The sequence below is a fragment of the Propithecus coquereli genome, unplaced genomic scaffold (genome assembly GCF_000956105.1).
Source record: "Propithecus coquereli isolate 6110/MARCELLA unplaced genomic scaffold, Pcoq_1.0 Scaffold120, whole genome shotgun sequence".
Classification (NCBI taxonomy): domain Eukaryota; kingdom Metazoa; phylum Chordata; class Mammalia; order Primates; family Indriidae; genus Propithecus; species Propithecus coquereli.
The window spans coordinates 6,264,195-6,278,138 of NW_012136081.1; the positions used below are offsets into that span (position 1 = coordinate 6,264,195).

The 13,944-nt window shown below is 41.0% G+C and overlaps 1 protein-coding gene across 1 annotated transcript in view; it reads right to left on the minus strand.

Moving 5' to 3' along the window:
- The window catches only part of KDM2A (lysine (K)-specific demethylase 2A), a 150,708-nt gene that overhangs the window by 13,283 nt on the left and 123,481 nt on the right, over positions 1-13,944 (minus strand). Inside the window, exons 11-13 of the mRNA XM_012665583.1 lie at positions 11,132-11,257; positions 10,086-10,481; positions 1,181-1,264 (exon numbers count right to left, since the gene is read on the minus strand). Of these exons, the coding sequence (XP_012521037.1) occupies positions 1,181-1,264; positions 10,086-10,481; positions 11,132-11,257 (606 nt within the window). The remainder of the gene's footprint in view (positions 1-1,180; positions 1,265-10,085; positions 10,482-11,131; positions 11,258-13,944) is intronic.

A 13,944-nucleotide genomic window follows, 5' to 3' on the forward strand; every position in this document is an offset into this window, starting at 1 on the left:
TAGCTGTCCAATTAATTTCTTTCTATTTTTGGTAGAGACGGGGTCTCGCTCTTGCTCAGGCTGGTCTCGAACTCCTAATCTCAAACAATCCGCCCGCCTTGGCCTCCCAGAGTGCTAGGATTACAGGCGTGAGCCACCGCGCCCAGCCTATAGTTACACTTTAAGATTTTGTTCATTTATTTAGTAGGCCAAATCCAAGCATATGACCTGGCACACAGCAGACACTCCAATATTTAACTGTGGAATAAATCTCTCAGTTATATGTTTGTCATTTTAGCCTTGGTATGTACGCTGCTGGTGATATTTTCAAGGACAAGGATCATGTCTTCTACTTCAATTTCCCACCATGTCTTAAACACTTTTCTGACACAAAATACTCAGCAGCCAGAAATGACTGCATTGTTTTGAGGTTGTCCCCTGTGGCCAAGCAGAGGCCAAATGGGACTCCTTCCCCTAGGAAGGAGAAGGTGGTTCTTTAAAGATACTGTTTAACTCCATACCTTTATCTTCTGCCTAAATGCCCCGAGATTGTGATGGCTTTGCAAGTTTCAGCTTCAGAACAAAGAGGGGCCTAATTTATTTGCCAAACTCGTGGCCGGGATCAGAATGCTATCATTTATTTAATATGTAACCTTGACAGAGGACAGTATGGGAAAAAATTATACAGGACCTAAATGAAAAATGAAATAGAAATTCATAACTGACAATTTATTAGCTGATGGTAATTCCTTTCTTCTCTTTCTAATTCCATACTGAAAAGTCCAAATGAAGAGGAATCTTGAGAGCATGATCTCACTATGACAAAGAAAAACTCTGGTCTTCTAGATATATATATATATATGTACTTATTTTAACTAGTTTTAAATCATATCTGTGAAGATAACTGAGTCACTGGGTCAGAAGAATAAGAGCTGATCCATTTTCGTGAACAAATGGGCAACCTGGCATCTGATTCTGGAGGGAGGCCTCCCAGTTTGATAGTTCTGTTAAGAGAGTCACCTCCAAAGACAGCCTATTACCCTGACCTAAGAGTCAAAACAGAACTGAGTAATGATTTTCTGTCAGTTAGTATTAATGCATCAAAAGCCATCTGCCCCAAGTTCTTTTTCTTCCCAGAATAGTAATGACCAACTAGCAAAAAGCTTGAGCAGCCTGAAGATCAAGCAGAATAGTTTCTTACCTTATCCCTTTTTGGCCACTGTACTATGGGGACTCCAGTGAGGGCTAACTTGGGATCACTGTTGGCAAGCTCCTCCAGCAAAATCTGAGGGCAGGAGAGGAGAGAAGGAAAAAGCAGGGCACAATGAACAAAGAATCAACTACTCTCAACAGCATCCAGACTCAGCTTCGGTTCCCTGAAGCACCAAGGGAAGCAGGCTGGCAACTATCTGTATTTTCCCTTCATATAGACTCACTGCAAAACAGGCAAATCAAAGATGAAAGAGAAAACTCAAACTTAAACTGCTGCAGTACTATCAAGACTTCAAACTTACCTTTGCTCCCAACCCCTTACTTGTACACTCATTGTACTAACACACGGAAGCAACTATTGGGGTGACAAGTGTTACTTATATAGTCCTCTATAAGACAGTAAGATTTTACTTTTCTACACCAGTTAGTGAATATGATCAGGTAGTTAAATATTGCCTTTATTTTGCAGATGTGAGCAAGATGGCATACAAATTATTGGCTAATATGGAATTAATGAGATCAACAGCAGAGCCTTAATCTCTTGATTCAACCCAGGACTCTGTTCTTCTAAGGCTGATTACAGAAACCCCGATCTCAAATCTCTGTGTTTCTCTCACTCTGTCACATACACACACACATGCACATACAGTCTGCTGTTTGCCTTTATTCCTATAAATGGGGCAGAAACGATCTTTGGAGCAACAGTTCTCATGGCTTTAACCAATCAAGTCTCAATGACTTAGGAACAATGCTACAGTAAGAAACTGCCACTTAAGTGAATCACACTGGCTGTTATTCTGAAACAAACCTTTTATGTTTTAGACAGAAATTTCTGAAGCCCAAACCTTCTAGCATAATGAAATCCCTCTTCTTCTGACCTCATGAACCCTAAAGCAACATCAACAGCAAAAGAACTCAAATCTGGGAGCCAAGTTACACCATTTCCTTTCTAGTTGCCTCAGGTACGTACAGGATAGGATAGTAACTTTTCCACAAAAACTAAACTTTGATCCTGAAAAGGTTAGCAAGTCTGGGCCACCTTTAGTAACCATTCTCATAATCCTGTGTGCTCTGTGCCTGCAGACCAGGATTTGTAAGTATTTTCATGCTCTAAATCCCAGAGTGGGGACTTGGAAAGACCTTTTAACTTATACCCAAGAAGCTCCTCTATGGAGATCCCTTCTTGCCAAGTCTCCAGATGCCTTTCACCGTCCCCGAAACTGATTTCATCTGCAGACGTTTTATTTACTTCAAGTTGCTATGGCATCCTTTTCTGGAGCCTCCTGTTAGCACCATACTGCGTGGGGGTGAAGAGGCGGGGTGTGGTGCCACGTGGGACAAAACTCTGGTATGGGCTCCTAATCTCCCTGGGGTGAAAAATTCAAGTCCATTCAAAACCTGTGCTAGGCACGGCTCCCCTCCCCCACTTCGCACTGCTGAGGAGTAGGACTCTGCCCATTTCCTCTGCCGAAGAGAACTGAGCTGTCCACAAACAGGGACTTTCCACTTTCAGCAAAACAGACGGCACAGTAAGACCTGCAATTGTTTAGGAGAGTAGAAAAGGAACTTAACTATTCACCAAAAGCAGTCTAATTCTACCTGCAAGATTTTTTGTTGGGGGGACAGGGAACAGTAGGCAGAAAAACTGTGCGGGGGTGCGTGTGTGGGGGCAGCTGTTCGCACATAACACGACTCAGTTACTGGGGTATGTGTGGGTGTGGAGGGAAATGCAGATTTCCTTCCAAGCCTTATTTCGCTGGGGCCATTCAACCAAGCACGCTTTGCTTTTATCAAAAAAGGCAGACTCCAGCTGAGGCCCTACAAGAAACCATATAAAGAAGCCACCACCCTTCACCAGAGGGGGTTTGGGCTGGGGGAGCGGGGGTGGAGCGCGGAAAAGGCTGACGCCTATCTAGGCTTCAGGCATTTGGGAGAACATTCAAACACAGGCCCACACCCTACAGATCACAGGAAGGGAAAAAAACAGAGGGCGCCTGGGCAGAGAGGGGGAAAGGATTCTGAAAAGCCAAGTAACCCAATTCAAAAGCACATCCCACCAGGTGAGGGAACAAGTGCAATGACGGCTCAAGCAACACGAAGTAACGTAAGCATTGTCCTGGACTCACCCGGCAGGTAGTTCTTCTGCCTCTTTGCTGAGACAAAAGTCCCTACAGTTACACACACCCCAAACCAGAAAGGGTTTGCCAACCGACGGCCTGACCTTTCGTTTTTCGTCGCTCTGGAGCTGCCGAGGCTCTTGGGTGAAGTTTCCCCAGCGTCTTTGTTTTGTTTTCCGTATTGGAAGTTGTCCTGAAGGAGTTAGGTTTTCTGCCTCTAAGAAAATCCTGATTTACTTGAAAATTCTGAAATCTCCCAGAGCACATAAGGCAGGGCAGTCCAGCTCTAACCCTTCCGACTACCCAGAGGCAGCAGCGTGCAGCGCTCTGGGCTCCTTCTCAAGCCCTTCAGCTCAGCCGCGGCTTCCTGTGCCTGCGAACAATGCTGCTGCGTCACCCACATGCAGCTCCCAGAAATGCTTTGCAACGGAAGATGGCAGGAGGGGGAGCAGAGCTCGAGTGAGCCAGCCAGGCAGACGGCCCAGCCGTTCTGCTGCAGAGCCGGGAGGGGGTGTGTTCGGCAGCTGCTCTCTTCTTTGCCATTGGAAGAGGCCCTGCCGGGGAGGGGAGCTCAGCCACAGCCCCCGCCCCGTCTCCCTCCCACCACCGCTGCAATAGGAGAAGCCAGGGCCAGCCCCCAGAGGGCTCCGGTGGCAGACTTCTGAAGGCGCCAGCGAAAGGGAAGGCTTTAACTCATTCTGCAGGCTACACTTAGGCACCTTGGCCCACATTTGTCCTTGTCTCAGTCCACACCCTTCCCCTCAGGGTCACCTCTTATTGTTACAGCCAGAGCTCTCTTGCTGACTGCACACACATATTTCTCTCTCTCTCCTTGGCAAACACAGGGCATCGCCCAATGTCCGGCCTCTTTGGCTGAAGCAAGCACTGGGAGCTGAGCTCCTCCTGAGTTACTGTCTCTTGCCCAGCATACTGCCTGCTTCAAAATGCGGCCATCTCATATTAGCTATGTCTAAAACAGTTGCCTGTCTCTGGTTCCAACAAGGAACTCCACCACAGTACAGTACTAGAAATGTCTATGCAGCAATCCCTGAGCAGTTCGAGCTTGACCAACTCAAACAGCTGAGGTACAACCTCAGGTCCACACACTTTACCCTCCTGCCTCTAAACAACGTGCAGGAAACCAGGGCTGTCAGATGACGCCACCCTCGGGGTACCAGTACTCCCAGATTTCCACTTCTACTCCAGTCTGTTTTGCCTGCCTCATTCTTGACATTCCCTAGATGGAGCAGCCAGTTCTGCATCCTGTCAGACACCTCACTGCCACTTTTTTACAGCCACTAGACTGACACATGTTGCTCACACCTCCATGCACCAATCCTGGCCAGGGTAAAGCTCTGACTGAACAGACACACTCTCTTTCGGCTACAGGAGAAAGGGAAGGTGCAGTACTGGCCGGGTTTCCAGTGATCTACGGTGTACCAAACTCCAGGGTACCAATGTCAGCACGGGAGAAGCTTGGTAGGAACAGAAGCCTAAGCAGCAGTTTGGGTCTGAATTTATGTAATTTTTAGATCCTCACAAATATATCTTGTCTTTCTGCAGACGCTGCTTTGACTTTATAAACATCTAGCTCTTACCACTGGATGCATTCTTACTTATTTCCAGGATAGCTGTTTCAGTGAGTTTCTTGTACAGATTTGTGGCCTTGTTAACAAGCTTTCTGGCGTCTGGGACTTTACTGCCAAGCACTGCATACGTTAATTTTTACAGTAGTTGACCAAGGGAAGGAGGGACTTCACTGCTCTTGGTTGAGCTCTTCCCGGAAATGCTTATATGTTTATCCTAATCCTAAACCTCTCCCCTGCACTTTAACACTCAAAGACCCAGTGCAATCAGCTTATTTTGTTTGAAAAGCTTTCCTTAACAGTGATCTACCTAATGAGAGGTCTTCTTTGGAAAATGCTTATTTTTGTCTTCAGTGCTATCTAACCTAGAAGAATAAAGAACAAATACTTAAGAGAAACATGTTACTCCAAAACAAATACAAGTTGAAGTTGTAGAGAGTACAAATTCTAGAGGCCACCAGGAAAGGACAAAAGCCAGATAGGGCACTAAGAAAATCACTCCTAGTAAGTTTCCAAATCACAAATTAAACAAGCCCTAATTCCCCCACCCCGCCCCATTAACGCAGAATAAAAGAAGACAGGCAACAAAGAATTAATAAGACCATGACATTACATAATACAGGAATATAATGAAAATATTCTAAAGGATTATATATATTTTAACGTAACCTTATATTTCTCATAACTGAATTAGATTTAAAACTTTTTATTCATTATAAATGTATGAATTATTAAAAATACCTTGTTAGTAAAACTTGTAAATGAAGGTTTATTTGTATAGGTTGTTAAAAAAAAAACTGGTTTAATGGAGTAAGAGGTAATTATTACTAGGTCTTCTACCAGTTTTCTTGGTGTCAGAATCACCCCCAAAATGTCAGATGAAGAAAATCCCTCATTAGTATTTCTGGAGTTATTTGCAACTCTTTCTGCTTCAGTCCCATCATACTCCTGGGATGGAGCCTAATGTAAATTTTTAAATCACAGTTATAACATAAAATGTTAAAATCTTAGATAAGAGTAGCAGTAGCCTATTGTACCACAAAGAACAATTTTCCAATTTATAAACTCAAAGCTTTTAATGTTGTAGTAATACATTTGTATCCTATACCAAGAAAGTTTATTAGCTGATAAATTAAGAAGACTGGTACCTCCCTCCCTCAGGATAGACTCTGCCACCCTCCCTCACTGTTTGTTCTGTGCCCTGTTGTCATGACAGGCACCTGTAAACCTTGACTGCACTTGTTTCTTAGCCTACTTATATATCTGCTCCAGCCCTCGAATATAAGGTCCTTGAGAGCCTTGATCACAGCACGTCTGCATAGTTTCCTCAACACCACCTGGTTCTGGGCAGAGTAGCCAGGCATTATTCATAGCAGCGGAATAAAGGAATTTCATAGATTTGTAACGTCTAATTTTTTTCTTGCTTATTAAGTACTTTGCTAGTATTAATTTTTACAATCCCATAGAGATATATTTTTTAAATTATAGAAAAAATCATTCTTTCTTTCTTATTTATTTTTTCTTCTTTTTTTTACCTTTCACTATCATTCCCAAATCACAGAGATATTTTATACAGGAGAAAACAGGCTTTCATAAATTTAGTAACTTGCCCAAAAGTCACAGAGTATGATTGGCAGGCTTATCAAAATGTTTCAGAGAAAATAGGAAAGTAGACAAATATTCAACAACACTTAATTTGTTTCATTAAGTGAGCTGGGTAGCCAGATACATTGCTATATTAAAAGCTTATATAGGCTGGGCGCGGTGGCTCACGCCTGTAATCCTAGCACTCTGGGAGGCCGAGGCGGGCGGATTGTTTGAGCTCAGGAGTTCGAGAACAGCCTGAGCAAGAGCGAGACCCCGTCTCTACTAAAAAAAAAAAGAAAGAAATTAGCTGGACAACTAAAAAAATATAGAAAAAAATTAGTCGGGCACGGTGGTGCATGCCTGTAGTCCCAGCTACTTGGGAGGCTGAGGCAGGAGGATCGCTTGAGCCCAGGAGTTTGAGGTTGCTGTGAGCTAGGCTAACACCACGGCACTCACTCTAGCCCGGGTAACAGAGTGAGACTCTGTCTCAAAAAAAAAAAAAAAAGCTTATATATATATTAAGAACTCCTTTATCACCAAAATAAACACAAACAAAACAATGGAGTCTGGTCAAAAATTCAAATTCTTCCAGCTGCCTTCCATTACCCTGCTATGCCCTACCATTAGCAGCTTGGGGTACCCCTTCCAGGTACCCTGCAATGCACGAACACAGACTTTCTTCTTACATTAAGGGGATTGTACTACACATTCTGCTCCATGTCCTGTCTTTTTATTCAACATATATCAAGAATACAACTTTTCAATTTGAGAAATGAGAGAATATTTCACAGCAGGAGTAAACCCCATTCTATAGTGCATTCTCAGGAGTCAAGGTTACCTACATCCTTCCCAAACACAGCTTTATACACATGGATTAACTTTACCAATAAGTCAACACTTTTTAATGCCTCATTTTTCATTTAATCCCCTTCCAACTCTATATTTATGATTCTTTCTTCAACATCATAGAACTTAACCTTTTAGAACTTTGAAACCCTTTTAACCCTGCACTAAATGATCTTTTTCCCCAGGGAATATGTAATTATGAATATCTCATCTCACCACTTTTCCTCTCATCTCTTCTACAAGTTATGTCTGAGACCCAGATAGGTTACAATAGGAAACAACTCTTCTCTCTGCAGGAAGGGTAAACTTTCTGTGCTTCGTCCCCTACTGCAGTGTAGCCGTCAGTGCTATAAGCACCAAGTTCTCTAGCACTGCAGAGCCCTTAGCTATGCAGTGATTCAGCATCTACCCAATCTAATGCTTTTTTCTTTTGAGTGATGCTCAGATTCTCAAGGTATGCAAGCTCTAAGCTCCTTATATCTGAATGCTGGATTAAATATAACTGGTCAAATATAGGAATAATTAATCTAATTTGCTCTTAAGCGAAACTACCTTCAGAGCTGGGAGCTAAATCTGTTGTCTTCTGACGTTGGCTGCATTTTGACTATGGTTTTAGATAAACGAGAAGATGTGGACAAGTCTCCAGAGGGAGAATTCAAACACTGTCAGCCTATGCAGTCACCCCTCTGGCCACTCATTCTTCATGCTCTGGCCTCTCCCACTGTATTTTAGCCAGTGATGGCAGACATATTTTCCAGCAATCCCTGATAAACATAAGGAAGGTCTCTCTAGACACTTTCATAATGCTAAGAAGGTCTCTTTGGTTGTCTCTTAACTCATTCCTCTTCATGCTTTCTGCTTAATAACTGACCTAAATCTTTCTATTTTCCGCTGGTATACCATTGTACCATTCTGTCTCCTCAAACCTTCTTATTTAGCTTTAAAGTACTCCAATGGTTTTACTTAAGGGAGTTCGTATGTTTCTACCACACTTGACCTTGTGTGATTGATTACTAGATTATAATATGGCTTTCTACAAGGGTTCAATGGAGTCGAATCTAACTATAGACATATCCTAGGGCTGCAAGCACATTTTTCTTTTTTATGAATCACAAATATAAATACCCAGGCCAAGAGAATTATTATGAGATATAATCTTGAAAATCTCTCTTCTTAGTGTTAACAACAGTTACACAAGTTAACAAGTCTCAAAAGTCACAATTTAAAGTTTCCCACATGCATCCATGATGGAATAACTACATAAAAAGAGAATTCTGTAAAAAGAAGATGTTATTCTCAATCAAACTGATAGGATTATACAATTATGTAAGTACCACAATGGAAAAGAAAAATTTAAATGTCCTTTGCTCATTCAAGGTTATGAAATGAGTCTGGGATCTAGTTTTTAAATGTGGAAAAATATGGCTGAATTTGTTTTGTTTCACATTAATCATTACAGAAATAGGACCTCACATACCTGAAACTTTGTCATTTCCTCTCCTAAATACAAGTCACAATTACACCACCTGCCTCTTCCAGAGCAAATCTTATAAAACCAAACTATAACACCAATTTCTATCCAGCTTCTATCACTACTGAAGAGGACCAATCTCACCAGGTTATCACCCTGTTAGCCTTTGTTATTTTTTGTCTTTTCACTGATGCATAAACAATGTAAGACATAATTAAAATGTCAATTGTAAAAAAAAAAAAAAAAAAAAGATGAGGTCCCATCCCAGCCTCTGGAATTCTTTCCTGAGATGGCTGGCAGAAGCTGGGGAGCACCTCGGCTGGCTATATGGTGGCCACGGAAAACCTGAATCAGGAATCAGGGATAGGAAAGACCTATTATGAAACATTTAGTCTGTCATCATTGAGGCCCCAAAATTATTCCCTAAAAGTTCTTAAAATAATCTATGTGACAGATTTTTTAAAAAACACTTACTACAAATTGTGGACTAACCTTCTAATACACAAACCATGTCCTGCACCCAAGACATAGTTCCAAACACTGATTTAAAAAGAAAATTGTTATTCCCAGCTTTACACTTTTTGGTGTTCACATTAATGGTTATTTACGAGGAAAGACTTAAAAGAATTCCCTCTAGTTTACATGGTTCAAATCTGGATTCTTTAAAAATAAGCTCATTTCTTTGAGGCTAATACATGAGAGGTGGGGTAGGCTTTGAAGAATACTAATATTGGAGACCTCTTGAAAAAGAAAACAATATATACAATTTGAAGAAACTTGCTAAAGCCATTAATACTTTTCTCAGAAGTTGTCCCAATGTAGTTAAGTCTTAATACCACGTAAATTTGAAACTACAGATGCTAAAGCTACTCATCATAAACCAGCCAAGAACAATTTCTTTGCTCTGAATCTACTTGGGAGACACTGCTTTCAGCCACTTTTGTCCCACAATAGGCTCTTTATCTGAGAGCAACCTAAGTTTAAAGTAACAAACACTTTTTCAGGTCCTCCTTTACTTTTGGGGTCAGTCAGAAATCTAGGCTTTTAGGGCTCAATTTAAGTCCTCAATAACCACACAAAATGTTAGTATTTTCCAAACAGGGACTTAAACTTAACCTCCTTCTAGGAATTCAAACATTGAGCAGCACTAACAAACACATGCACGTATTAACTTCTCTCTGGTCAAACCAGAGATTACTCAAAATTCCTGTACTTTCTCCTTCTGAATCCAGGAACCGATTGCCCTAGCCAGATTAACAGCTGTCATGCAACATAACAAAACCTTACCTTTACGTCAGCAATGAGAGCGTCTTCATCTTCTATCCCTGTGGGGACACATTTCTTGTGCAGTGGAAGAGACTCCAACTTATCTACAAGGCAGCGAAGGCCTTCAAGCTCAAAATGGGTCAGATGCACTTGCCTGTCCTTTCGAGGGCTACACTGGGGATCCCACACCTGGCCATTGTGGGAGCTCCGGCTAGAGTCAGAGGATGAGTCCCCAGACAAAGTTTTCTTCAGATTTGGAAGACTTCGGCAAGTTTTGCCCAGTCCATCATAATCCAGGTTGACCCCATTTGCTACAGGGCTAGTGAGGACAGAACGCCTGCTGCTCAAGCGTCGAGGTTCTCGATCCACTGCTTCCTCATCCCCATTTCCAGACTCCAACCCATTTAACTCCAAATCTACCAATAGGAAGAAAAACTGCAGTAAGAACATGCCACTTGGCCATGTGATCAACAAGAGAAATTGGCACCATGGTAGGGGCCTTGAGGTTATATATGACAAAGTTATCGCATTTAAAAAAATGGTCTCTCCTTATTCCAACTCATTTGTCCAGTGTTGAAAATCACAGTTAAAGGCAAAAATAGGATCCTGACTTAGTACAACTGAGGTAATGGTCAATTGGATTTTTAAAAGTTTGGGAAGGACTCAAGTCTTTTCACTAGAAACCAGTCACTTATGAAAGTGGCTGTAAATCAGTTTCAAATTTAAGTTTGATTTTGGGATTATGATTTCATTATCTTTTAAAAGAATAGACAGTATGAAGCACATATATTTAAAAGTAGTTTTGTCCTAAGTTTTGATACAAAATTAAGCTTTGGAGTTGAAATCCTAGCAACATAAAAAACAAAACAAAGTGACTGTTTTTGAAAAGGAAGATTTTTGCCTGCACTAGAGTGCTGTGGCGTCAGCCTAGCTCACAGCAACCTCAAACTCCTGGGCTCAAGCGATCCTCCTGCCTCAGCCTCCCAGAGTGTTAGGATTACAGGTGTGAGCCACTGCGCCTGGCCTGAAATATGACATTTTCTAATAAATAAAGTCTAGGAATTAGGTATGCTGAGGGATTCTTTCTGAAATTCCTTAGTTAAGTGGGAGCGGTTGGTTATGCAGTACACATAGCGCTCCAACACATACCAACACATCTCATAGTAGAATGGATATCGAAACTTATTTGGAACCTACACAGGAATACAATAACGAGAAAAGCAAAGTGATGACAATTTTCAAGGAAAAAGAGTACAAAAAACTGAATTATTACAGTCATTAACCCATGAAGAACTCTCACCAGTCAACCTGTAAACCCAGGTTGGCATATGAAGCAAGAACTTAAGTTGATCTGTCAATTTAGAAAACGTTCGTCCTTAGGAAACAACCACTAAAGACAATAGGTAATTGAAAAGACCAGTTAGAACCTCCAATGAGTGGGAAAGCATCAAAAAGAAATTTTGGGTTTTGGGATAAAGAGTAAAATGTTACAGAAAGACACAAATTACTTGAGGACATTATTTTAGGGTTCTTGGGATACAAAAGCATGCCAAGCACTCTTGCTATACTACAGCTTTACTCTGAATCAGAAGGCCATGGAACAAAGAATCTAATGGAAAAACAGGACATGAGATGAAGTTACATGTTCACATTAGGTCATTACATATATTAAGGTATGATTAGAGACTCATTCTCAAGCTATGTCTAGTTTAGCCTACAAGACTGGGTACTTCCCCACCATCAGCTCTCAGCTTGCCTTCCTCATACTTTGTAGTTTGCCAAGATGGTATGTCCACAAATCAGATTAATGTTCCATATGGTCTAATCAACCACTGTCTTTAGTTTTCTTTCCATTCTCTTCCAAAAGTAGTGTTAGTTTTCTTTCTATTCTCCTACAAAGAGCACTTTTATTGTTTTTTCAGCTGGATAATAACAAAAAGAAATATCCTTTAGATCTGCCATACTCAAGGAAAATCAGGAAAATAATGAACACTATCCTAAATATATTTTGCCCCCTTCTTTTAGAGAGGCCATCTTTCAAAAGAATAAGCCAAACAATTTCAAGATCATTTTGAACATGCAGCTCCTGAGAATGTTCCCATCCTGAAGAGATGACCTCATCTACCCCTTTTCAAAGCATTGTATCAGGTAGTTTTCCTGAATCAAGGAGAACCGCATAAGAGTCCCCTTTCAAAAGCCTTTGCAAGGTCATAGGTCATCATTAAAGAACGAGGAGATCATTTCCTCATTGCGAGGCTAGAGAGGCATATTTTTCATAGTCAGCCCCAATTAGTTTTCCAGTGTAGAGCAGCCAGACCCTGAATCTGGGTCTCTTATGCAGCTACAGCTTTAACAACTAGAAGGGTTACTCCCTTACTTAAAAGTCAAGTAAGGCCCGTGCAGTGGCTCACACCTGCAAGCCCAGCATTTTGGGGGATCAAGGTGGGAGTATTGCTTGAGCCCAGGAGTTCGAGACCAGCCTGGGCAACATACCGAGACTCCATGTGTACCAAAAAAAAAAAAAAAATTAAAAAATTAGCTGGTCATGGTGGCCCATGCCTGTAGTCCTGGCTACTCTGGAGGCTGAGGCAGGAGGATGGCTTGGGCTCAGCAGTTCGAGGTTACAGTGAGCTACGACTGGGCCACTGCACTCACTCCAGTCTGAGTGACAGAGCAAGACCTCATCTCTAAAAAAAACCCACAAATAAATAAATAAATAAACAAGAAGGTACAAAAGAAGGAAATAAAAAAGGGATGAAAATATAAAATAATGGCATTAAAATTTTGAGTTTTTACTTATAACTCATGAGACTGTATTAATAACAGCCAAGATATCATACACCTAACCTGCCCTCATTACATTTTACCCGTGCTGCCAAAAAGCACAGAGCATATCAATTTCTAAGACTTGGTTAGAATTTTTTTTGAAATATTTTTAATAAATTCTCATTACAAAATTATTGAGTCTTTAAGCACTATCAGAATAATTACCAACACTTAAGTTCAAATAGTAAATTTCTATACTGGTATGGCAAAAGTAACCAAAACATTGCCCTGTTTACAACACACTTTATATTTCTTTTTGCAAAGCATTCTTTATATATTCTCTTTTAAATTAAACTTTGTAAGTTTATAGAGATTTAGTAACACATTAAATGGATGGAATGTTGGTATTGGCACATAAAAGGCTGGTTATGGAAAGCAATAAAAAAATTGCTATGTGTACATACGTAGGGGACCCAATGAAATTTTATAGCGACACAGAAGGATTTCTTATTTGGAAAGAAATAGTTAAGCCATTCAAAAAAAAAAAATAGAAAAATATGGTTAGATACTGAAATTTGACATTTTCCTGTCTCTCTCTTTTTTTTTTTTTTGGAGACAGTCTCTCATTGTTGCTGGGGCTAGAGTGCCATGGTGTCAACCTAGCTCACGGCAACCTCAAATTCCTGGTCTCAAGTGATCCTCCTGCCTCGGCCTCCCAAGTAGCTGGGACTACGGGTGTGCATCACCATGCCCAGCTAATTTTTTCTATTTTTAGTAGAGACGGGGTCTCATTCTTGTTCAAGCTGATCTTGAACTCCTGACCTCAAGCGATCCTCCTGCCTCAGCCTCCCAGAGTGTTAGGATTACAGGTGTGAGCCACTGCGCCTGGCCTGAAATATGACATTTTCTAATAAATAAAGTCTAGGAATTAGGTATATTACGATCACTTTTTATCAGTCTAAGAGTTTGCAGGAAACTTTTCAGAGATAAGGTGCTTATTTTACTTATGTTACTGAATATATATTTCCTCTTCCTTCTGTGAAACTGAACCAATTAAGCCCCCAGGTATCTTTAGCCACAAAAGAGGAATGTATTGAAAAAACTAATTTTCAGA